This window comes from Meleagris gallopavo, chromosome 2 (assembly GCF_905368555.1).
Source record: "Meleagris gallopavo chromosome 2, MGAL_WU_HG_1.1, whole genome shotgun sequence".
NCBI classification, from domain to species: domain Eukaryota; kingdom Metazoa; phylum Chordata; class Aves; order Galliformes; family Phasianidae; genus Meleagris; species Meleagris gallopavo.
This window is the reverse complement of record NC_139405.1, coordinates 87,041,525-87,068,768: the sequence shown is the minus strand read 5'-3', so window position 1 is coordinate 87,068,768 and position 27,244 is coordinate 87,041,525. Positions and strand designations below refer to the sequence as shown.

The window sequence follows — 27,244 nt, the reverse complement described above, 5'->3', positions numbered from 1 at the left end:
TATCTGGTGACCTACTAAAATACGAGGGCTGCTCTGACTATAATGCCTCCCATTTTATTGTGTTGTCCACAGTGTCAGAGGCAGGTGCTGGTAATACGGCAGTAAAGGTTGAACTTCTCACCCGTATTCTGTTCCATTTTGTTGCTGTGCAACAGATGGCAGGAAAGGGGCAGTCTGACACAACGTTATCCAAAATGGAAGTGTGTATGAAGCAATGATGTGTCATTGAATTCCTCCATGCAGAAAAAGTTGCTCCCATTGATGTTCCCTGATGTTTGGTGAATGTTTATGGAAATCAAACACTGGATGTGAGCACAGTGAGAAGATGGATGGTGCATTTCAGCAGTGGTGCCAATAACAGTGTGTCACTTCCACTGGTGCAGATCTTTACAAGCATGGAATGTGGGCTCTTGTTCATTGCTGTTGAAAATGGACAGCTAGTAGTGATGATTCTGTTTAAAAAGTAGTGCTTTGTGGCTGAGAATTTGCTCTGTCAGATAGTGTTATTGTGCTCTCTGAATCCAGTCTTTAGAAGAACCTTCTGATATGTATTCATGATATCATCACAGAAATGTGTGTATTGTTTTAGAAACATCTAGCACTGTAATATGGAAAACTAGTAAGACCTAGAGTATGAAAATTATAAAACAATTAGTGGAAAATTCAGTGTGCCTTTACTTGAATATTTCAAATTGATAGAAAGGGCATTTTAAGCTTGCTTGCTTCAATTTATTGAAGGAAAAAGGATGCTCAGTTAGCCAAATAGTCAAAATGGTTGAACAACTCAGAATAAGCAATTTAAAATAAAGAAACTTGCTGTATGAGGAAGCAGCTCATTATAATTAAGGTTTTGATGTATTGCCAAGGTAAAGAATTAAAACCTCTCCTTACCATTTTTTGAAATGACTTCTTTTTTTCTTTATCCTTCTCTATATTTGGATTTAAGAATGGCTCTTAACCTGTTCTTCAAAGCTACTTGGATTTAGCACTTTGGAGATTTTTACATCCAAAATTAGCTTGAGTTTAATTCTCAGGTGATTTACTGCAGCCCCTCTGCGATCACTCCTCTGATAGAATCAGTGCTAAATTCCTTTGAATCTATGAAGCCTTAGGCTAGAGAAAAATCATCCAGAAGAAGCTCTCTTTGCTATTCAAAGATTTGTCTTTGATTACTTACGAACAATCAATTAATTTCACATATTTTCTATTGAATATTTCCTCCATGATTCTTGCAATCTATTAATTTTAATTATTTTGAAATCTTTATTACAATAAAAGCTGCTCTGCGATGACTGGACTTAGTATTTTCAAAACACAATCTTTCAAGAATATGTAATTTCATTTAAATTGTTAAAAAGCAGTCTTAATTTCCGTAAATATACTCTAAAACCTTGAAAGCAAAATCATTGATGCAGATTTCTAATGGTGGTGTGAAAAATTTACGTACTATGTGACTGCAAATCCTCTCCATTTGGGAAAGCTTTTGAGAAATGTTTCTAAGAAGTAGTGAGGATGGTCTTCAGGATCTGCATAGACCAGACATGTATCACTATTACGGCATGTCTGTCATTTTAGTGACATTTAGCAGAAAGGATCCTGCTGTCAACAACCAGCGTCCTACAGAAGAAGCTCTGTGGCCTACTCCCCCTAAGATCACCACCCTTTTCTGAATACTATGTGACACATATTCACTAGCCTTTAAGTCTACCTCTGTTTATTCTTTTGGTCCACTTTCTCTTCTAGGCAATGCCCTGTCCTTCTCTGCTTCCTAACTTTATATCAAAAAATACTTTCTGAGTTCAGCCTGAGTTTAAACCCGCCAAGATGAAATTTTCTCACGTGGTGGGAAAACAAATCCTACAGATAAAGCAATTCCTTAACTGTATTCTCATCTTCTTCGTAAGCATAAATTCCTGAAAGTTGTTGCAAAACAGTACAATTATAAATTCCACCACTGAAGCCCGTTGAGTTTTACCCTTTCTCTGTTACATATTTTGTTATAGAAAAGTCCCTCCTGCCAGCATCACTATAGAGAATTTTATTTTTTCCATGAATCAAGACAATCAACCCAGTCACCAGGCCATGTCTAAATGCTTTTCCTAGTATGTCTCTGCAGCTGGAGCACTCATTAACTCAGTTCTGTGCTCTCCTACTTATTTCCCACTTGTTTATCTTTTAAGGAAGTGCATTTCTTCCAGAAGACTTCTGTTAGTGTGAATTAAGCTACTAGTATTAATTGCTAAGTATCGTGCCTCTCTTTGGAAGAACCATCAAATTCATTCGTTTGTCAGCAAACCAATTATTTTTACCCAAATCTTTAAAAAAAAATTACAGAGAATTCTTATATCAACAGAAGTTTACAAAGAAAAGTGAGCAAATTTTCACATTATATGTGAGAAAAATATGAGGTCAGACACATTTTAGCTGAAAGAAATAAAGAGACCTGTAGCTTCTCAGCAGCACTCCTTTAGAAAATATAGATAAAGCTAGAAAATGATTAATTTCACTTAAAAGTTTTTGATGCAAAGATGCACATTTCAGAAGCCATTTTCAATAAATGTAGACTTTGTGGTTTATCAAACATTCATATATTTGAAGAATGAATGCCTCCATAAACTTACAGTGGTAAAATAATTATGAACTTGGAATAAAAGTTAAAAAAATCTTATTACATCTATTTTTAATTGATCAGGGTCGTATCCTATGCCTGCTATCCATCATTTTGGAAGCATTCTCTGGATTCACCAAGTGAAAATCACTGTTATGTGTCCAGTGAATATGGAAAAAATCATACAAATGGGCCCTGTCCCAATGCTTTAGAAGATTCCAATCGGTTATATCGCTGTGCCTCTCACTACAGGATCTCCTCAAAAGTAAGTTCATGCTGTGCACACATCCTATCATTTTCATTTTGTCCTTTGGGGCTTGAAAATAATTTGGTAGATGGAAATATTTTACACTTGAACACTTTTAAGGAGAATTTTTCTTTTTATTGTACTTGTCAGAAGAGATCATATTCTTTGTAGTTTCTCTGTTTATCTCTTCAAAGTTATGCTGCTGTGGTTCTTTAGAAATTAAAAATAGAAATGAAATTATGCAGTCATAAATGTGCATTATTTCTTTTTAAACATGTTCTTGAAAGTTTTTCTCATTTGGTAAACCAAATACACTTTAGCAGAAATACAAGTGGTATATTTTATGCCATATACATATATAACATAGAATGGTTTGGGTTGGAAGGGATCTTTGAGACCACTTAGTTAAAACCTCCCTGCTATAGGCAGGAGCACCTCCCTCTAGACCAGATTGCTCAGAGTCCCATCCAGCCTGGCCTTGAATGCTTCCAGGGAGGAGGCATTCACAACTTCTCTGGGCAACCTGTTACATATGTTATATGTAACCTGTTATACATATGTATATATACAATGTATGCATATGATGATAAATTGTTATGTTTTTATGTTGGTATGGTGTTGAATTTATGTTATTTAACATAATGTATTTTCTCCCCTTGCCTTCTCTGCTGCTGCTCTTCCTTTCTCTCAGGAAACTGATATAATGGAAGAAATCATGGCCAAAGGACCTGTGCAAGGTATGGTAAGTTTGAAATACTTTAATGCTGTCATTGAAGTAATTAATGCACAACAATTTTGTAGCTAAATATTAGAAATCATAAATTGCTTTCCATGGTGAATAAAAGACATGTGCAGTAGTTCACCCAGGGGCTCCAGCATTGATGTAACTTTTGGTGTGCAAGGGCTCAGATCTTCTAGGGAAATAAAGTTACTTCAGCAGGATGTGAGGGAATGGAAAAGAGTTATTTAGCCTGACTGATTGCAGCACAGATGGTGCTGATAGCATTTGGGGATGGAGAAAAGGGGTTGTGCTGGATATCCATCTGATCTGGATGGACGACCAATGAAAAACCAGGAGACTTTCTATTTCAATTGACTTGAGTTATATAATGAGTTATCATGGCCTGCAATTCATTACTGAAAAATACATGATTAGATATAATTCATTTCAGTGAATTGTGATGTTGAAATTAGTTCTTAAAGTTCTTTATATGAGCAGCTGCAATTTGAAGCTCAACTCTGACAAAATCAGTAGTCTTCTTCTGCCCAAATTTGTTTGCTCAAGGGAAACATTCTTTCCCACACTGAATTTTGTCTAGAAGTGAACACAATGTTTCTACTTATTTTGAGATAAGGAAACAGTTTGAATCCCGAAGACAGAATTTCAGACAGTTCTCTAGTACTGCCTTCCCCTGCTGTGTACACATAGTTTGCTATTTTAATCTATCCGTACTAAATCTTCCACATAAAATTATCTAGATTCAGATGTTTGTTAAGTTTTAATCACACAATGATTCATATCATTTTTGGAATGTCAATATGTTTTCAGCAAGCCTCAAGGTAATGTTGTACGTGAAAAATAAAATCTAGATCTTAAAAGAGCATGTATCTGAGAGCTTCTACAACTGAGAGTGATTCCTGACCATTCTTCCTTTGTGTTATAATGAGATCCTTAAATGAGTCTCTGTTATGATCTAATAGTTTGTCACTGTTCTTATTCTATCTTCCCATAATACAAGTGCAATCAAGATATGATTCTAACTTTAAAACGATATCATGCATTTTTTTTTCAGAACATCCTGAAAGTGATCTTCAGCTACTGAAAATGATTTTCCATTTTCCTTCACTTGTCATTCCTCAAGATCTTACAAAGTACTTATGGCCAATCTTATCTAATGTAATGAGTAATATTTAATAGCTGAATAATTTTCAAGAACCTTCCAAGATGATGAAAGTCATCTTGTTTAATGATGAATAATTTTATTTTCTTTGTGCACATTCAACATTATGAAGGATACATATATTCTTAACAATTCTGAAAAAGTAGGTGTAGGAATAAAATTAAAAACTTTTGTCTATACAGCTTTCAAGTTTGAAAAGTTGACAGTTTCTCTCTGGCAAACATCATTGTTTTATGTGGTACAGAACAGAGCAATTAGCAGTTTGAGGTGCAGATGATGGAACTCTAGTTTCTTTTAAAATTAACTTTGAAGTAAACATCGTGTAGTTTTACTAATACTTTTAAAATTTTCAAATAGACGATCAAATACTGCCCACAATTTTTATTTAATGGAGTTTATGATGTACTCCTGTAGCTACAGTGCTGACATAGGATAAAAATCTCTTCTGTAATGTTAGCTGCTTTCAGCCAAAAGAAAAGCTAAAAACGCATTGTTGGCAATATGTGAAATTTGTAATTTTACTTATCATGATCTTGAAAATAAAGGAACATTACATATGCTGCCACAAATTTGGAGAAAGCACTAAGCAGCATTAATGTACTGTGCTACACTTTTTTTCTCTGATAGCTACTACATTTTTGGGTTCTGTACCTTTGTACATCTAAGATATGTGGATTCTAATGTATCTTTGTACGTCTAAGATATGTGGATTTTAATTTAAGAATTGTGTTCAGTGGAATCCATAGCAGAATAAATACATAGTAGAACGAATCTTATAATCTACTGTGTTTATGCAAGGATCTGACAGCTCAGCATGACTGAGGTAGATTATGCATAAGCTACAGTAAGGCACAAAAATTACTGCCTCTTCCAATACATTAATAATTAATTCTTTCATTTTGGAAAATGCATGGTTCCTTTGGTGTGGGATGGCACAGGTGACTGAAAAAGTGTGATCCCTTCTAAGTCACAGTCCGTATCAGGACAAGGTCTCTGAAAAAATAAAAATATCTCAGTGCTTGACTTTCTATCTACTCTACACTTAATGTACACAGTTCCTGATTAATATGTAGGGTTTTTAAGTAGGTATGCATATATGCAAGTATATATACAATTTTATATAGAGATCTACGTATACAGAGTATATACATATTCTACATATGTACATATAATACACAACCAGCTGAAATTTTCTCATGTAGGCTGAAGTTACTTTGCAAATATATTTCAAATGTTGTATTTCATTTCAGAATGATAGTTGTACAAAGAGCCAAGAACATACTTTTGATTTAGAGGTGCTGATACAGAATAAATTGTTCACTGAAATTGAACAAATGGACCTTGATATTACTGATACAGGGATAACCACAGGATTTCCCAGATCTATACACTGGAGAACCTGCAATAGGAAGGGGTAAACCTTTGCAGGGAAATTTTGTTGAGTCCTGACCTTGCAGCTAGAAGACAAGGGTAAAGTTTGTGCTATTTTCCACTTGGTCTGTTGCTATCAATAACTGTGAGCTCTCATTCTGCAGACAGCTCTGGCAGAAGCTGTGGCATTATTCATTAAATTTATTTTTCTTATTTAACTGATAAAACTCTTCCCATTTCTTGCCACTTACCATCATGGTTGCTTATTCTCTGTGTGTTTCTATCTGCATAAATTTGGGACATGACAGACATTATTAACAATGAATATTTTCAGCCAGGTTTCCAAGGTAAATGAAACCTATATAAATGACCATGTTTTGAGCTGCTCTTTTTACTATCTTTCTGTCTCCTAAAATTTGAGAATGCTTTCTGTTTTAAGCCAATTTGATAGAGGCCAAGAGGTCATAAAGACAATTAATTTCCTTCAAGTTTATGACAATATTCATGTATTGGAAAGTAATTTGAAAACATGCCAGACGAATAAAAAACTACATCATGAGCTTGCCTTACTCAGTGGATAGTGCAGATCTATACAAGGCACATACGTTTTAATACTGCAACCACATTAAAATTGTCATTGAAACATGTACTTTATTGGATTCCTGAGGCACAAGACCTTAAGAAACTGAGTTTCATTAATTCTCGTGTTCGAGACAGTGTGGCAATTCCACAGAATCACAGAATTGTAAGGGCTGGAAGGACCTCAAGAGACCATGGAGTCTAACCTGCTGCAAAGCAGGCTCCCTATGGGTTCCCTATAGGAACTTCATATGCTCCAGTTTATGGCTGTTCCCCTTGTCCTGTCCCCACAGACCGCTGAAAAGAGGTTGGCCATGTCCATTTGACTCCCACACTTAAGATACTTATAAACATTAATGAGATCTCCTCTCCGTCTTCTTTTCTCAAGGCTGGACAGACTCAGTTTGCTCAGCCTTTCCTCACAGGGGAGATGCTCTAGGCAAATAAAAGTGTGCTAAAATCATAGGCTAAATGTAGACTGAAATTAAGCTTATGTTCACACTTCTATTTAGGTAATGTAAGCTGGAAAATATTTTCTCTGGATCTTGTAGCCAAGCAAGTCACCAAACAAATGGAACTAACATAGCAGAATGAGTTGGAAAAGAAACTCAAAATATTTTCCTTAAAATTGAAGCAAGTGATAATCCTCTGAAAAGATGTAAAGTGCAGATAGTAATATTCATTCCCTTGCACTAAATTTACAATTCCTCAGCTTGTTGGCCTTATATTGTTATTAACATGCTGTATTTTGATCCAGTTTTACAATACTTCCATTTGAAAGTCATGATGAACAAAGACAAAGAAAATCTACTTTTTCATAAGGAGATTCCAGTCTACCCAATGAACTCTGTTTGAATTAAAAAAATAAAATAAAATAAAATAAAATAAAAATTGCAAATGTTTGTCACAGCCATATTTCATAGAATGCTATATACATGCATATACATTGGCAGTTAAATACTTCTCTGAACTATGCAGATACTTGTCAGAACTGAGGATTTTATGCATGAGCCCTGAGGAGATTTGTCTTATTGGACTGGATTTGTACAGAACTTAGAAAACTTGCATAAGCCCATAGGAGGAGATATTTCTTCATTTTTTTTTTTTAAATGGAAATAGATCTGTTATAGGGAGTTTCCAGAACAGGGAAAGCCAGCTAATTTGACAGGAGACTTTTGAGAGGTGTGTTGGAATATTTCCCTTGGTTTACTCAGAGGAGGAAACTTCTGAGTAATTAGTGAATTTATTGTAATTACAAAGTACACTCATGCAGTATGACACAAAACCTCACAGCTAAAATTCAAGGAGCAGTCTAGAGTACAAGCAATATTTGCTGACTGTACTGATTTTTCCTACTATTTTCTTTTTTTTTTTTTTTTTTAGCTATAATGAAAGTCTATGAAGATTTTTTCCTTTACAAAGAAGGAATCTATAGACACTCCTACAAAGCAGGATCCAAATGGAAAACACACTCAGTGAAACTCCTTGGGTGAGTATTCTTTTACTCTTTTTTCCATGCTAGTCATGAATGCAAGGAAATATTACTGCTCAGTTTGGAACCTAATGGTTTTGTTGTCAGAGATGTAGCACTGTTACCTCCCAGTGAAAGATTCTGTTTGTTTCATTTTTGTATATCTGAGAATTTTAGAAGTCACTGGAAAGAGCTGTAGTCCCACAGCCTTTTAATCCACTCTGACATATGTTCTAAGACTTCAAAGATAGATGTTATGGCAGAACTGAAATGAACAAGTTACCAAGCAGAATCCAAGCTGAAATGTAAACATTGCCAGTGGCCTCCTAACTAGCCAGCACAGTTGTATTTACACAGCAGTCTGGGCTCTCCACACCCTATAAAGAAATCAGCTGCTGCAGGGGTGCTGTTGGTTTTATCTGGGGTGCGTAAGAAGTACACACCCAGTCTGAAACTGTTGCAGAAGAATATGAATAATACATCAGTTGATTTCCCCTCAAAAGATGAACAGTGCCAACAGAGGACAAGCGTCTAACAATGCATGAACTTGAGTTATGGAATGCATCATAGTGCTTCTTCCTCTGATATGGAAGGAATATGCAAGGTTGCACTTAATAAATCACTGAAGGAATAGTTAAACAGACAAATGGCTGAAGATAAGTCTCAAACAAATATTTTGTAGGTGATGTAGAATATCAAATAAATAATGATTCAGTCCTGTTCAAGAACGATTGCTGAGAGTATCTCCAATACAATTCTTCAAGAAGAAAGTGTAGCAAAATAAATTGCCTATTGTATTTGTGATATAGATATCCTTGCAAAGGATATGGAAATTATAATGGTTGTGGAAACTGCTGACTAGAAATTACAAGAGTGTGCTAGTGGTACAGAAGCAAACAGAAGCAGCAGACTTAAGCAGGATCAGTCTTCAGCCTATAGAGTTGCAAAAAGTCCTGACTCAAAGAGTAATAGAGGACAAGCTCCTGAAGTGAGCATTGCGAAGCTATGAAAAACTGGCAGAGACCTTAGAAAACAGACTGCATTAGGAAAATATGTTTATGAAGGAAAGCCTGTTTGTTTGGCATATATATATATGTATTGTATTTAAAGTATATCTGAAAAAGAAATTGATAAAATTAAACAGGAAAATTGGAACTTCAGGGATGAGCCTCTATGGGGCTGTAAGTGCAGATGTTGGGATTCCTATGTTTGGCACAAGTGTAAGGTGCTAATAACTATTCCCTCAAATAAGAATATGTTGTCTAGTCTGGTGAATCTCATCACAGTAAAAAGTGATTAGACCAGAATTGCACAGGGGAACAACATGATGGCTGAGGAGCAAGGGATGAGGACTATTAATGTGCTGAAGTAGCTGCTGATTTAAATGATAACCAATAGGATGTGCACAGAAAAAGAAACACTTGGGCAAGGAGACATTTATAAGCAAAAAACAGGACATCTTGACTTAGACTTGCAGTAGCCTCAGAGGATTGTATGGACCAGTCTGTGCAAAACACTGAGTAGGAAGAAAGTGTTTTAATATGACAAAGGACATGAGAAAAAAAGTGGATGAAAAAGAAGAAAAAGAAGGCAAAGAAACATCAAACTGATTAGGAGTTTAATATGTGGGAAATGCATTTACTTCCTAATTTTTGTTGAAGATTGCTGAACTATCTAATGGATCCAAAACCTTAAAGAATGTCCCTTTTTTCCACCATCTAATGTATAAGTGTTCTGACTGTTGGGACTATGCCACATGAGATATTTGCAGAGGTGTTTAACTGTAAAATTGGATCCAATTTTGACAAGTTGAAGGTTGTTTGAGCCCAAGACCTGGTGTGCTTAAACTTATCATAGAATCAGAGGATTGTTTAAGTTGGAAAGGACATTTGAAGGTCATCTGGTCCAACTGAAGGAGGTCTGGATCACAAGCCTTATTAGGAGCAGCTGAGAGAGCGGGGATTATTTAGTCTGGATAAGAGGATACACAGGGGAGACCTTATTGCTCTCTGCAAAAATATGAATGGAGGTTGCAGTGAGGTGGGGGTCAGCCTCTTCTCCCATAAACCAATAGAAGGAGCAGCTGCAATGGCCTCAAGTTGCACCAGGGGAGGTTCAGGTTGAACATTGGAAAATACTGGAATAGGCTGCCCAGGGAGGTGGTGGAATCACTGACCCTGGAGTTGTTCAAGAAACTTTTAGATGTTGTACTGTGGGACATGGTTTTGCAGGAAATATTGGTGGTAGGTAGGTGGTTGGACTGGATGATCTTAGAGGTCTTTTCCAACCTTGATGATTCTATAATTCTATGATTCTAACTCCCCTGTAATAAACAGGGACACCTGCAGCTTAATCGGATCACTCAGAGCCCCATCCAGCCTGGCCTTAAGTGCCTACAGGGATGGTGATTCTACCACCTCTCTGGGCACCATTTTACTAGCAATAAAGAATCCAGTGATTAAATGTGATTCATGTCACAATGTGATACTTTTTCGTATCATTCAACACTTTGAAATAATTTGAATGTAAAATGTATAGCCCAGACACAAACTCTCTGCAATCTACAACAGCTTGTTCTGTTCTTGTTTGTTTGTTTTGTGTGCATATTTTTTATTGTTGGTTTTGAGCAAAAGATAATGCAAAATCTTTTACATGGAAAAAGAAGCTCATGAGAATCTCATGAATGCTGAACTGGAAATAAAAGTTGTGATGATTATTTTCATTCTGTATCACAGAATTTTTTTGAGAGAAAAAGGGGCAGAGACATGATGACATAGGGTAAAAATATGCAGTTTTATGCAGGCTGATATTTATTGTAATCTGATTTTTAAATTTATAACTCCTAAAAATGAGTTAATGTTTGTAAAAGGCAGTTTTAGTAATGGACAACCATAATGAACTGATACATGCAATCTCTCAAAAACACTTTTGAAAGTGCCATAAGCTGCTCACGCTTGCAACCATATATAAGGCTACAGAGTGTTATAAAATAGATATAAATTTCAGTGAAATCATTTTTAACAGAAACAGTAGGCTCATATAAATGTCTAACTGAATACACTGACTGAATTATGCAAGTTGAAACTGCTAACCATTTTCTATCATTTTGAGGTTTCTACTTCATAAAACCAGCTCTGAGTCTAAAAAAAAATCTATCTCCAGTGATGTAGTGTATGACCTCAGGCTCAAGGAGAGCATGGGAAAAGAACTGTGTGGAAACAAGAAAGAAAATTATGGAGCAGCCAGGCAGAGGGTGTTGCAGGTTGCAGATGGTTTGAATGTAAAGATGGTCTCTGTGGACAGTGAAATAGGTTTCCAATGGACTGAAGTCAGGACTGACATGCTGACAGAGAAAGTATGTCTCAAGTAGTTTCTGTGTCTTGTCTGCAGAGTCAGTGAGGTAAGTAGAAAAAATGAGTAATGGAGACTGGAATTCATAACATTTAAGTTTCGATGCATAGAATTTAGAAGTTACGTCTCTGCTAGGCAGTCATGGTTTTCTTTATTATCCACGGCTGTTGTGCTGCTCTTTCTATCTGTGCTTAAGTGCATTTAATTGCTGTTTTTTCTAACTTCCGTTTGTTGACTATAAAGGTACCCGTGGGGATAATGTCAGACTTGCAGAGCTAACATTAAAATGCCTAAGATAGACTAGATGAATCCCACTTTAAAAACGTTATAAAGTAACGCCAGCTTGTGCAACAAACTCACTGACCAGTGGTCCATAATGTTTATTGTAAGATAATATCCTCAAAATGTCATATGCTTGCTTGTGTCTATGTCCACACACAGGTATATGGATTTATGTGTATATACGCATTAAATTTCAACTCAAAATCGCACCAGAATGAAAACTACCTGAAAAGGCACAACAGAACTACAAAGAGCTAATGTTCAGAATTTGGGAATTTTCACATTTTCTTCTGCACTCACATTTTAAATACAGTAATGATTGAAATTACTAGGATCAGTGACTAATGATATGTGAAACTGTACAGTTATCTCAAGATGTCTTAATAAAAATGGACTTAATTCACATCAAGATGAATTTGGTAGCAGATTTGCCTCCCAGATCTCTACTTTTGAGTTAGAGTCGAGTTGCCAAACAAACATTTCAAGTCCAGTCTATAGCATATTCTTTATAAAACTGGTGCACTTATTATTATTATTATTATTATTATTATTATTATTATTATTTTGCATCTCTGACTTTCTAAATCTCACTGAGAAAAAGAAGAGAAATGGGTGTTTGTAGAAAAAGAAAACAGTGAAGCAGATTTGGATATGGTGTTAGGAGGCAAAATCTATTAACTTTGGAGGAAGAATGTTGGCTTAAGCAGCTCTGTTTTAGTCAAATATATCTTTCTTCAAAGTCAGGTATAACCAAGTAAAAATCTGTCACTAATGTTTGCAACCTGTTCAGACAGATTCTCTCTCAGCCTTATTCATCTTTATCAGTTCAACATTCGTGATAGGCTACAATATCTGATGTGTATTTCCATTCAAAGAACCGTATCTGCTTCTCCCTTGAGAATGAAAAATTCAGAAGGGTTTCAAAAAGCCCAAGTCTTTCCCTGCAATCAGATATACTTACTGTCACTTTAAAGCTTGTATGGAACAAGTATAGTTTTATTAAAAGCTTTAGGTATTGATTCATGACCAGTATAGGTTTTCAGATATTTAGAAGATGCTTAGAATGGAAAAGAACTTCATTAAGAGGACACTGAGAGGTGTCCCTTCTATTTTTATCCACTGGAAGATTTAAATTCAGTAGTGCTGGAAAATAAATGAAATTGAAACCTCTACACCCTGAATAAGCATGAGCTGAATTCATTGTTTTTTAGCACAGTCACTCTAAAATTGATACGTGAAGCAAAAACTTGTGTTTTAGTGTTGAGGAGACATTCAGGCAGCGCAACAGGTCTCTAATACATGTTTAAATGACTCACCAGTGCAAATTCCAGAGGTTTAAAAGAGATGCCTGTGACTACAGTTAGTGACACCTTTGTTTTTGACCTTGCAGATATATTTTTTCTCTCAATTTTCTTTATCACTTGTCCTCACTCCATACCAGATTATCATTGACAACAAAGAAGCATCTTTTTAGGCCATCAATAGCCACATTTTCTTTTTAGCTAAAGAAACCTTGAGTTCCCTCTTTCTTTCATAGTAAATAAGTTCATTACCTTTCATTTCTTTCTTTTCATTTCAGACAATTGACATAATACATTACAGTTTTAAAAATAAACAACACTCAAAAATATTTTACAGCAAAGAAAAATATATTACAAGATCATCAGGAAAAGATAAACTTTGTTTGGAGATTTATGCAGTTAAATCCAAGAGATTTTCTCCCATATAATTAGTTAAGGTAGTATTTTCAGAATAATTTAACTACTGACATGCCGATAATTTCACTTATCTCTTGTTCTAAGAAGTCTGTGTAAAATCATAGTTTTGAGTTCCAGTAATCCTTTTCTGAAAAGCTTTTTCTGGCAGAGAACACTAGTCAGTGAATCTTTTTATTGTGTCTGTTAGTATTGTGGCAGTTATATGACCAAGGCCAAGGAGGACAGTTAGATGAAAAGTTTCAGACTGCATGTATTTGTGGCCCACTGTCTTTTTATCTGTAGAAGAATGTACTGTGAGAATCTTATGAAAGAAAAACTTTTGTATTAAAATAGATTAGAGGGACTGAGTAATCTTTGTATCCTTCTGCTCTGTAGGTCTAGTCTATGGGAAGGCAGTCTTTTTGTTCAAGAAATTTCATAGGTTACTTTTTGATCAAAATGATGACACTAAAATAGCAATGCCTAGATAGAAGGTGTAGTATTAGGGAGAAAAATTAGTCTATTTTATTAGCATTGTCTGTGTTCAGCACTTGGGTAGGATATATCTTCAAAAGTTTTACCTCTGTCTTGACAGGATAGTGTCTTTTTTCCTAATTTAAATACTTCATTTCCCATAAATTGGATGTGATGAATTTGGACTACATGAAGTCATGTTTGATCATGAATAATTTTTTCAGTGATAGAAAGGGCCAGAGATATTTATTTACATATATAACTTCAGAAATTACATGATTTATATTGCATTGGAAGTTATAAATGGTTTTCTAGTTGCCCCATTTGATCCGAAGATCTTTGTGAATGCAGAAACTATCAGAAATGAAAATATCTGGGGAAAAAAAAGAAGAAAATAAGGAAAAAGCAACAAAACAAAATATGAGTAAAGTCTATAACCTTACAAACAGAATATGTACAGTGTTCATAGAATCATAGAAATGTTTGAGATAGAAGGGACCTTTAAAGGTCATCTAGTCCAACTCCTCTGCAATGACCAGGGATACCTACAGCTAGATCAGGTTGCTCAGAGCCCCATCCAGCCTGACCTTGAATGTGTCCAAGGTCGATGCTTCTACCATCTCTCTGGACAACCTGTTTCCAGGCCTTATCACTTTTATTGTAAAATGCTTATTTCTTATGTCCAGTCTAAATCTACCCTCTTTGAATTTGAAACCATTTCCCCTTGTCCTACCACCACAGGCCCTGATAATGGCTATCACCTTCCTTCCTATAGCCCCCTTTCAAATATTTCAAGTCCACACTCAGTTCTCTGCAGTGCCTTCTCTTCTCCGGACTAAACAGCCCCAGCTCTCTCAGCCTGCTCTCATAAAAGAGGTGTTCCATCCTTTGGACAACTTGTGTGGCCCTACACTGGATGTGCTCCTACAGGTCCATGTCTCTCCTATGCTGAGGACTCCACATCTGGACACAGCACTCCAGGTGAGGCCTCACCAGTGCAGAGTAGATTGGAAGTATCACCTTCTGGCCTTCTGGCCATGCTTCTTTGGATGCAGCTCAGGGTACGGTTGGCTTTCTGGGCTGAAAGAGCACACTGCTGGCTCATGTCCAGCTTGCCATCCATCAGTACCTTCCAGTCATTTTTGGGAGGTCTGCGTTCTATCCTTACATCCCTCATTTTGCACTCACAACAAGGGTTGCCACAACCCAGGTTGTTGAACCTTGTGAGGTTCTCCTGGGCCTATTGTTCGAGCCTGTCTAGGTCTCTCTGTATGACATCCTGTCCCTCAAGCGTGTCAGCTGCACCATACAGCTTGGTGTCATCTGCAAACTTGCTGACAGTGTACTCCCACTGTCGATGTCACTGACGAAGATATTAAAGAATATCAGAGCATTGACTCCTGGAGGACACCACTTGTCACCAATCTCCATCCAGACGTTGTGCCACTGACCACCACTCTCTGGGTACAATCTTGCAACCAGTTCCTCATCTATCAAACTGCTCACCCATTAAATCCATATCTTTCCAATCTGAAGAGAAGGATTTTATGAGAGACCATGCCAGAGGCCTTATTGAAATCCAGATAGATGACACCAGGTCTCTCCTCCCTTGTCTGCTAATGCAGTTACACCATCATAAAAAGTGACAAGTTTGGTCAGGCAGGACTCACTCTTGGTGAAACTATGCTGGTTATCCCATATCTCCTCCCTTTCTTCCATAGGCCTTAACATAACTTCCAGGAGGATCTTATACATGATATTGCTTGGCACTGAAGTGAGGCTAACAGGTCAGTAGTTCCCTAGGTCATCCTTTCTATCCTTCTTGAAAATGAGTGTTATACTGCCATTTTTCCAGTCAACAGGGCTTTGTCTGACTGCCATGACTTTTCAAATATCATTGAAAGTGACTTGGTGACTAAGTCAGCCAATTCCCTCAGAACTCTGTAATGTGAGTTTCCTCTGTATATTGTTTTTAAAGACTTCTATCTGTGCTTCCTTTTAGTCAAAGAATTATTGAATGATCTGATTTCCAATGCACGAACATTCTATAATGACAGAGAGGAGACACTGTAAAGAATAAAACAAACGAACAGCAACCAAAAAAAAAAAAAAAAAAAAGCCAACCAAAAAAAACAACAGCAGCAACAGAGATAAATCTTGACTTTATTCTAGAAAATAGTAGGCTTTGCCATTGACTTCAATGAATCCAAAATTCAGTCTACAAACTGTGTAACTGGTGAACTGCAAGTGTGAGTTAAAGCTGGTTGAAAAAGAATGAAAGTAGTGATTGAAAATAGCATTTTGTTTTTTGTGTATTTTTGACTTGAGATAGGCTCTGTCTATGTGTCAGAAGCGTCTGTTCTGGATATATGTTGCTGGATGTGGGAAGTTAGAAAGATGATGCAGGATGCCAGTTCCTAGAGCATCTGTCTTCCATAAAGAGTTTAACTCTTTGGTTAATGCAAAACATTGACCTCTACTCTAATCAACTGCATGAATTCATAGCTTGAGAGACTTGTCTCATTTTCCTTTACTCTTAAGGCCTTACTTCATTTTAGATGTGCTCATCCTTTTGTCTAAAAAGAATGCATAAATTATGTTTGCACGACAAGTTGGAATTGGTTTCCCCTGAATAATCTGAAATATTTTTTCTCCTGAAGAAGGCTGAATGCAATTTGGTTAAATTATTTCTTTTTATTCAAGGCTATTTTTCATTGAAGATCGTAAAGGTTTTGTTTGGAAAAACTAAAAAGTATATTTCTTGGAGAATAGTTTTGTCACATAGAACTTCATTACTGTGTAATTTTGTGTAACATTCAGACCTTCTCCTTTATGACTCCTTGAAATACCTTCTTGTTCTTAAAAGAAATGGAAACTTTGGAGAGGACTATATTGAAAGCTTTTCCAAAAAATACTGAAGGATTGGACATCAGTGGTCTAAAGCTTTGTTAAAAATAAGTCTAATAGATTCCTTGTCTTTGTGGGTAACGAGGTCCAACATCTGTTCACATTTAACACGTTGTTAATTTAGAGTAAATGTCAGCTAAAATAATCACATGAACAAGAGAGGAAAAAAAAGTGCTATTAGATTATTTTGGTCATCTTCCAGAAAATGTAATATTTTTCTCTAATTGATGTTGTCCACAAATATGTTAAGTTACTTTTAAAAGTCTCTGTCATCTCCCCTTGGGAACTATTCCTCTGGTATTTACATTACTTTATTAGCAGGATATTTTTTTTCTTGGTGTTTTATTTCCTTGACTTTCTCCCACAATTCTATCTAAATACTAATATCTGATACTGAATTTTCTCTCTCTGCAGGGAGTTTGAGTTCTAGGTTGTTAGTCTCTGTGCATTTTTATTTTTTCTTTTTTCCGTTCCTCACACAAAAATCATTTACTGCTTTTTCTTATTCCTAGCAGGGACTTCTCAGATTTAATGTAGGACTCCAGTCACACGCTGTATAGCTCTTCACTGAAAACATGCATGACCTTGCCTATATTTAGTCCCAGCTTCTTACATTTCCTTTCTAATGTTGTTAACGTAACTAAAGCAGATTCCATGTTTAATTTACTCCTCACTGTGACATCATTTTCCCTTCAACATCCAAGGTCTAGGCTTCCCAGGAGGTACTGGGAAGTACCTGATCATTCAGGAGGGTCAGGATTTCATTAGCAATGAGCATAGAGTTTGCAAAAGCCTTCTTTAGGAAAAATGACTTTTTTGAAAGAACTACAGGATTTCAGGAATAAGCTGTCAGAAAATAGCAACCTGTAATAGGAGGTATAATATAGACTCTACTAGAGAAATTATATTAGTGAACCTCTCTAACAAGTGTCATAATTTTAATAAATAAATGACTAGCATTCATTAATTCCCACTTACTTGGACTTCTAGTCAAAATATGGATACCTCTCAGACTCTTGAATAGATTCCTATTTCTTTTCTTTCTTTAAAGATTACTTTCAGAAAGAAGATAATAGCAACAGGATTTATTCTTGTACTGAATTTTTTCACGTACTGTGCCCAGCACAAAGGGGTTCACTTCCATGCTTAAAACTCTAAGGCACAGCTCTTATACAATAAAAATTAGATAGTGTCATTTTCCTTTCCAGACTGTTCTTGGTCTCTCAATCAGCTCATACTCTAAGCAACGAGAGAACATAAAATACAGCCTAAATTGGTTTAACAATTTTTAGCACAATACATTTCTGGTTAAATTTTCTTCAACCAAACTGTATTATCTATGATTCTTGCTGTGTTGTGAGAAACTGATATATGTTATAATTGCTGTGTTGTTTACTAAGATAATTTTACCTCCCCTTTATTTTTTTTTTTTAATTTATAACCTGCTAATTTTAAGATCTACAGGATCCTCTTCATTTATTCTGAAATTTTATACTACAAATGTGATAGCTGATAGTCAGCTTCTCCAAACAGTGGATGAATATCTTTATTTAAAAAATAAATCCGTTTTGATGATTTGAGGAATTCCAAGTTATGTTTCTGATGGTAGACATGTTATGCTAGATTTCCAAATTGTCAACTTAGAGATAATGATCTAGTCAACATAGGCAATGGAGCCTGGAGGGCAACTCAGCTCCACCTGCTTGTGGTTATGTTAGTATCCTCAGGGGTATTTGGTGCTAGTAGCAGTGGAAAGAAGTTGCTGTCTGGTTACATTTATGAAAGGATACAGATTTCTTGTAGCTCCTATGTCACATCTGCCATGAGGATGTTTCAGGCATCCAAAGGCATCTCAAGAGACCCTAGATACCTGCATTTAGGCAGGTAAACCTTTGTAACTAGTGTATGTTTAAAAATATAAAAGAAATAAAGTAGTCACATCTCAGTGATGACCCAGGTACAGTAAAAGACACAGACTTCAGTCTAATTATGAAAACGCATAGAACGTAAACACTACTGAAACATGATTGATTTCTGAATTTTTGAAATAACATACTATCCAATTTCTATTCATTCCAGTGGATGGCTGTGAGTTTTACAAGTTTCACATTTCCTCTGGCTTTTTTTTTCAGATTACTGAATATTTTGTGTTACTTTTTAACAAATGTGTCTGCTAGTTTTTGTTCATACTTCAAGCAGCGGTACTTACAGCAGCAGGTAAAAGAGCAGCTAAAATTAAGCTGAATTTATTATTCATTTATATCATGAATCTTTATGACTCAGGAAATTCATCCTCAGACACTTGATTTGCAGCAGAAAGGATACTTAGGGATTCTTTTTCTCTGAGGAAACTAAACTTAAATTAAACTTACAGTGGAAGTTGTGCTTGCTTGCCATAAGGTTTGATAGGTAGAACCAAGGGATAAAATATGCAATGAATTTATTTCATTAGTAAGACTGAAATTAGGAAAACTACCCAAGCGTGACTTTATAGGCAGGAAAACAGAAAACAAGAAATTTAAAAGATTAAATGAAATATTTCTGTTGGGAAGACTCATTTAGAAAGTTGAGAAATCTATTTTAGAAAATATTTCCTCCTTTTCTAAAGGTACTACAGCAGAAATAGCTTTCACTTAGGTGTTTTTGGAAATAATAGCTTCCTCTTTAAAGGCTATACAAATATGAATGAGCCAGAAAGTCTCCAGAAATGCTCTTAGCTGGAGCTGACATGCATTCCCAGAGGCAAGATGTCAAATCAAACTGGCACGGAACCAAAAATGCTGCAACACTGAGCAGTATATATCTAGCGTATTTCACAAAACAACAGCTGTTTACATTACAGCTCAGTGGTTTTCAGATGGAGAGAAGCACATTAGCCTGGGAGAAATGAGAACTGGTGAATCTGAGCAAGCCTATAGAATGAGCCTGAACCAACCATGCCAAGATTTAGGAAAGGCTTTCTCAAAAGGGCCTGGAACTCCATGCTGCATTTGCTGCCATTACAGATGAGCATCTGTGGAGCTGTCAGTCTGTTTTGCCTTTCCTGCTAAGTCCTGCTCCTGCTCATGCACTAACTTCAAGACTGGTTTTGAACAGTAAACAATGAACCAACATTATCATCTGTTCTTTAACCACAGCTGTTAAAAAACTGACAAAATTACCTGCCTCATCACAGCCTATTAGCCTACTGTGCTATACAACTGTTACACAAGAGCTATATACAGAATACAAAATGACTTCATGGAATGGCGGATTAGCAGGTCCAACATTAAGTAGTTTAGGCTAGAAAGGATGTCTGAATGTCATTCAGTCCAAACCCCCAGCTCAAAGAACCAGTTTCAGACTTCATTCATGTTCTTGGGGCTTCTAAGTCCCAAAATTTTGAAGTGTATCTGAAGGCAGATATTCCACAGCTTCTCATGCTACTAGCGACTCATGTTGTAAAATACTTTCTTTTGTTTATGTCCAATTGCAACTACTCTTGCTGAAAACCATGACTGTCAACTTCTGTCTATTGGCTGTGCATACCTCAGGAGAGTCTGTCTGTCTTCTCTGTGCTGCCATTTTGTAAAACTAGAAACAACAAAAAGATCTCCTCCAAGCAACCTCTCCTGAGCCAGCTTCCTCAGCCTCTCCTTGTACATCCTGTGCTCCAGATCCAAACATCTCAGGGGGTTACTATTCATTTTGCTCCAGTCTGTTCATGTCTTTCCTGTCTGTGAAAGTCAAAACTAGACAGACCGCTACAGTAAGGGAGAACAGTCCCTTTTCTTGACCTACTGGAGACACTATTGTATATTTTATTTTTATTTAGAGTACTTAAATGAATCAATGTGGGAATGAATTACTGAATAAACAGCTCTTCTTTCTAAACTGTAAGATAGAAAGCATATATCAAGTATTGCTTTTTGTATACAATTAGATAGAATAAAATCCAGGAAATTAAACTCATTGCTATGTTATTGTCAAAGATAAAAAAAAGGGCCTGTTTCTATTTTATTGCCTAAGTTTTCTTCTAGGTAGAAACATTTCAGAGAATCAATATATTTCTATCAAAACATAAAAACAAATTTGGGATTTTTTAGAAAATAACATGTTAAAAAGCAATGTAGTGGCAGAAATTTAAGATGAGAAACCTCAAGTGCTGGTCATCATACCACTCTGATAAATGAGAGTGATAATGTACTGAATGTAGGAATACAAGAACATAAAATACAATGAAATTTTCATCTATCCATAAGACTGATGTAAGTACGGGACTTTCAAACTGTAACTGATGTAGTAAAGTGGCCACAAGTAAATCTCAGTCTGATATAAATAAATGAATATAAATGAATAAATGTATGATCGTTGTATCGAATGTATGACTAATTGTATCGAAAGCACATTAGGAAAAGAAATAACAAAGGTTATTAATAATCCCAAAACTTTCTCCTGGTAGTACAAAGAAAAAGCATCATGAAACCTTTTTTTAAACACAACAATTACAATAAGTGGTTATTATCACCAACATTGTTTCTATGATTTCTTCCACTGAGTGAGTAGTAGCTACAGCTGGGATCACAACTGTTATCCAGACTTCAACTCTATGCTAGTCACGAAGCTTTTACTTCTAAAGTGAGCATTTTAATCTAATTGTTCTGTACTTCTTTCCTGATAGCATTGGACCCATGATTGGCAGTGTCTGAAAAACAAACAGCAATATGACTTGCCACAGTGGAATTTTACCTCTAACCTGCAGTCATACTACCAGTGGAATTTGAAGGAAATTGAAAGAACAAATATCAACAGGCAGAGCATGTTGGCTAGATGAGGAGACAGTTACATGCTGCAGGATATCTTTCCTGCGAAATCTCTGTCAAGGAGAAGGACATTGAGGTCCTGGGCTCGAATGAGGCTGGAAAGATCCCTGGTTTCTCAGTTCAGACACAGTCATGGTACTACAGTGAAAAACTGTGAGCTTATCCTGCTCAGTGTCTCTTCATATCAACTGTTACTCTGAAAGATTTGGAACCTGGGGTTTTAAATTTGTCTTTTTTGCTTTTTTGTTTTCCCCTTTGATTAGAAGTACAGCTTTCCACACAGATTATTGCTGTTAACCCAGAGGAATTGATGCCGCTTTGGCTGGTTTTTTTACAAAGTTGACTTGAAACTCCAGATTTCCCCATCCACATCATAGCATTTCTTGTTGTATTTTTGCTAATTGCCTTTCAAAATGATTGGAGCACATAAATGCACCAAATTATTTGACTTTGGTCATATACTAGTGAGGATACTGGTGCGATAAGTTCGTACATTTTATGATTCATTTATACTGTGAAAAAAAACTGTAATAGATTTTCACATCTTTGGTTTTCTTTTTATTTGTCCCCTTTAGCAGGCACCAGCATCATGGCCCATGAACAGCAACTAAACAAGTATTCACCTTATAAATAAAAAAAAAGCCAGCAGGGTTCCTTAGGCAGTCAGTAGATGTGCAAACATGCACATGCACCTAAGGCATGCAATGTAACATTCACTGATCGAACTACACCCAGATGATGGCCTTGGACCTTCTGCTACCAAATATCTATGCAAAGTGAAGTTTATAATCTCAGAGCACTGAGCAATTCAGCTACAACTACAAAACATCTGTCACTCAGAGGAGGGAACAGGCTTTGTGTGGTTTCAGGACATTTAGCATGTCCTGAAAGATGTTAGAGAAATATCAGGTTTACAGGTCATTTCCCTCACTGTGCAGAAAACCAAATTAGTTCGTCAGCAATTCAATCTGAGCTGAGAGCAGCCGGTCCCAGTTTACCAGCTATATTTGTAAAGGTGTTGGATAAGATCTTTAACAAAAAAGTTTCTGTGGTTCTTAAGCTGAATTGAAATGTGTTCACATTAATTTAAGTACTCCTACACAGTTCGGTTAGTTCAGCTGGCAAGCTCTCCGGAGGAGAGATTCTGTCAGTGAAAACATTAGATCACTGCATTGAGAAACTAAAGGCACATTTGTGCTCAGAAGTTTTTCTAGTCCCTGTTGGCAATTTGACTTGTGGCCTGGAGGACAAATACTTTCATTTTCATCAGTGGAGGTATCAATTAGTCAAGCTATTTCATCCCTGGTACTAGGACAACTATCATTAGCTTTTCTATTCTGGTTGCTTGTTTAAAGCTGCAAAATATGATCAAATGCATTAGAGACCTCACTTGTACCATCTCTTGTAACAGGTGGGGATCATTACCTGGCAAAAATGGACAAAAACAGAAGTTCTGGGTAAGTGAGTCCTTAGTACTCTGTTACAAAGAAGGAGACAACATTTCTAAAATACAGATTATTAAAAAAAAAAAATCCTTTTTTTTCTTTCATTACCTCTTTTAGTATCTGCTTTTGTTGTTGTTATTGCTTTCAATTCACCTTTAAGTCTCCTGCACAGTTCTATCCCCTTTCTGGGAAGGTTTTATTCTGTTGACCCTTGAACTACAGCATGATCTTCCTCAATTTCAAAGCCTACTTCATCTGGTCTCCTTACACTTATATCTGTGTTTTCTGCTACAACTCTTATTCAGTTTTTCCCATAAAAATGTCCTTCTTTTTGAGGTCTGAAAATGAAACTCAATAATATGTGTCAATATTATTTGGGAAAATATTCTGAAAAGACAAGCTATCAATTTAAACAGCATTGCAAAATGTCTTCCAGCTGTCAGCAAAAAATTAAACTTAGCCTTTCAACAATTTAAAGTCAGTCAGATTTTATCATTTTGGTTGAGATTAACAGCTCATACCATTATTCCAGTGCTTATCAGAAGGTAATTTGGAATTCATATAGCTGATGGCAGGGCTTGTGGTTGTTGGTTCTACTGACATCTCAGACACAAACCCTCCTGAATTCATTAGAAACTAAATGTCAATAACAACCTGAATGAAATCTTATTTATTTAAAGCCAATTTTTCATATCTTGTGTCTCTTTAACATGTTAACATATTAATGTTAAGAAACTAATATGAATAGATTAACATTAATTTGAATTTTGACCAATATTGTTTACCAATATTGTTTAAATTACCACTTCCTCCAGCTGCTTTTTGGATTACCTAATAATTTCTTCTTCAATAAATTAGACAGCCCAATAGCAATAGTAGTCCATTGTTATTAACTCTGGCTTTGGAACTAAAATTTTGATCAAAATAAAAAGGAATAAACTAGTAGACATAAGGAAAAAATGCATTTTGATTCTCACCGAATCTGAGAAACTTTTCATTAGAGAAAAATATCACATGAGATTACCTTTAAATTTCATACTTTGCATTTTAAAATATCATTAAATTTTTTTTTCCTCTGTTTTTCTTTAGATTGCAGCAAATTCATGGGGAAAATACTGGGGAGAAAATGGCTATTTTAGGATTCTACGTGGACAAAATGAATGCGATATTGAGAAGTTGATTTTAACTACTTTGGGATAGCCACTGCCTTTTACCTGAAGTATTATACTGTATGGTGCTTTGTGTATCTATTCTTCCATTGTTGTACAACAAGTCTTTCTAGAGAAATAAAAAATTCATCTCTTATGTTATATTTCTTTCTGCTGTGGTTCGTTAGGCCTTCCTGACTTGAACGCACTGCAGCAATCATAAGAGTGGTACAGCCTCACCCAGTACAAACACTCCTCTATGCAAATAGCAAGTTGTCTCCAAGACTACTGACAACCTTGCTGTCTCACAGAGCAGGAAGTTCTCTCTCCTATTATTTACATCTCATCGCTGTTTCGTTATATTAATGGTGACTGATTCAGCAGTGCCTGAAAAAGATGGAGTTATATTGGTAGTGTTAATCTCTTTATGATACATACTATAGTCACAAATCCCTTTAAAAATGTGATGTGCTCTTCACACAGAATTGCTCATGGTCGTAGTAGATAAAAAAAAGTACAAATTAATGTAACTAGAATTCTAATCCTGTTACAGAACAACTGTTTCCAGTTCTAGCTTACATAAATTGTATCTGTGTATCATTTTCTCTTCTAGGAAACTAATTTTTTACTAGTAGGTTTCATAAAGTTTATGTATTTTACATAATATAAAAATTGCTTCTAATGAAACAACATATTCCCATTCCCATAACCGCAATTAAAAATGTGCAATCTAAATAATTTAATTGAATGAAAAACTGAAAAAAAAAGATAATTTTTCCCTATTAAGATCTAGACAAGTTTAATTCCTGAGCTGTTTGTGTTCCACTTATGGTTTTACCCAGAAGCAGACCAGTGCCAGTTCTCTCATCATTCCTGAAGGATATTTCTTCTGCCCTGGAGGAAAGGTCAGAAAAGACATTCTGGGGTTTGTTCCCACTGCCATCTCTGTAGCCCAGACATGGCTCCTGGTGCTGGCCAGCAGGATGTGTACCAGCAAGTAATTAGTAATTAAAAGCCTTTCCAGTTCTAACACTCCCTTAGCTACTTCTGTCTACTGCCACATGTCCCCTCTCATCAGCATTGCTACAGACCTCGATGGGCTTGAGAAGTCTTTGGCCTGTGTATTTTTTAAAGTTTAGATATTGTTGCTATTGGCATATGAACAAATGAACGAATCTCTGTCTCTTTTAAATTATTCCAAAGGGCACTTGCCAACCTGAATCATCAGTCATAAAATTACCTACAAAAGAAACAACTGTGGCAAGTTATATAGATTGGGAGAAAATCCTGCCATTAAATTACAGTAGACAAACATTCAGTGGGACTTTCACTGTCTTTAATAGACTATTTCTCAGTCTTTCATTTCTAGAAAATGAAGAACTAGACATCTATTATAATCAGCTTTTCCTTCAAGAGCAGTTAATGTTGGTAACATACAACAGATGTCCTTGCCACTAAATTAATATTTCTCGAACTAAACTAGGGTCTTGACTTGTAGTGGTTCACTATTGAAAGAGCTATTATAAAAATGTTGTATCATATTGCTGCAGAACAATCTCTTCTGTGGCCTCTAGTGTCATATGATACACTGAATTTAGACACAACGACTTTCATCACTTGAACTTTTTAGCAAATTACAACACAAGAAGTTTTAGAAGAGCTAAGTGCTGTGAAAGAAGAATTAACTTTTCTAGGTTTGTTGAGATATTTCAGTACATGCAAGGAAAATACATTGAGCTACCTACATGCCTACATCCAAATGCTTGGTGCATATTGATTCCATAAAATTCAGTTTCAAAAGAGTACGACTTAGCTTTGCATTGAACAATCCGGCAAAAACATATGCATTGTGAGTTGGGCTTAATTCAATTTCAAATTGTTTTGCACTGATCTATATCTCACAGTATCACTGCTATTCTCATTTTGCTTGCAAGATCTGTTCAGGATCTGGGTAGACACGTTAAGCATCTTTAGTGGTAATAGAGCTCAAAATTAGCCCTCTAGATCTTTATCTGCTCAAATGATCATCCTGACTTGAATGAAACACTGTAAGCAAGTGAAACAAATCCCATCACAGGAAAGCAACTTTTGTAGTTACACCGTTTTACCACTATTCTAGGGTTAATTTTTGGTGCTCTGAGGAGTCCATGCACTCAGCACCTTCTTCATGCTTTCTCATTATCATTAAGCGAATGTGGAAATGTTACACAATCTGGAATTTAAAAGGCATCTAATAGCATCTTTGAGATCTACTTTGCTCTTTGAAAAGATGCTCGAGGTGTGCTCTCTGCCATTAAGAGCATAAAGGTCTACTATCAATGCAGGTCTACTCAGTGACACTGATCAAGGAACACTGCAGCCAGAGACCTTCATGCAGACTATCTGAAGACAGATTTTGAACATCAGAGAGACTTTCAACTCTAGTCCATAGTAAAGTGGAGGCTGGAAGATGACAGTGAGAGAAGACTAGGTAGAGTAAACTCTGCTTCACAGATGAGCTACCTGCTACAGGGGCATACTAAAGGCAAAATGAACACAATGAAAGGAATCAATTTTCACTTTTCTTTATAGCAATGCATTTTTCAAATAAACACACAGTATTACTCACATAAGTGATTATTATCACTTCATATGTATCCCTTCACTGCTGTGTCTGGAAGTCTTGATCATGGAGAAGCAGCATATAAAACTATTACCAGCGAACACAGCAGAGAGACTGTTCACCACCAAAATCCTCAGTTTTTAAGTTATCTGGGGGCATTTGAAGCCATGGACAGACTGAGACTGTATGAAAAAGTTTAGGGTTATATCAAAATTTCACTTTGATTTGCCACATGAACACACAAAGTAGAGTTGCTCCCTGAGTCTACATATAATTACAAAATTTGAAGACTATCCCATTAATTGTTTTGTCCATAGCATAAGCAGTGCAACAGTACTAATTCTGTATGATTCATTTGT

General features: G+C 36.0%; 1 protein-coding gene across 3 annotated transcripts in view; it reads left to right on the top strand.

Annotated features, from left to right (window-relative positions):
- TINAG (tubulointerstitial nephritis antigen) overlaps positions 1–24,447 on the top strand; it is a 47,555-nt gene extending 23,108 nt beyond the window's left edge. For 2 of the 3 annotated variants that reach the window (XM_085217892.1, XM_085217893.1), the window contains 5 exons: positions 2,693–2,873; positions 3,547–3,592; positions 8,090–8,195; positions 23,102–23,147; positions 24,225–24,447. In XM_085217892.1, the coding sequence (XP_085074018.1) occupies positions 2,693–2,873; positions 3,547–3,592; positions 8,090–8,195; positions 23,102–23,147; positions 24,225–24,335 (490 nt within the window). In that variant the 3' untranslated portion in view covers positions 24,336–24,447. Of the gene's footprint in view, positions 1–2,692; positions 2,874–3,546; positions 3,593–8,089; positions 8,196–15,702; positions 15,769–23,101; positions 23,148–24,224 lie in introns of all 3 variants that reach the window. The other variant, XR_014881563.1, reaches the window with a different exon arrangement.
- Positions 24,448–27,244: the final 2,797 nt, after the last annotated feature.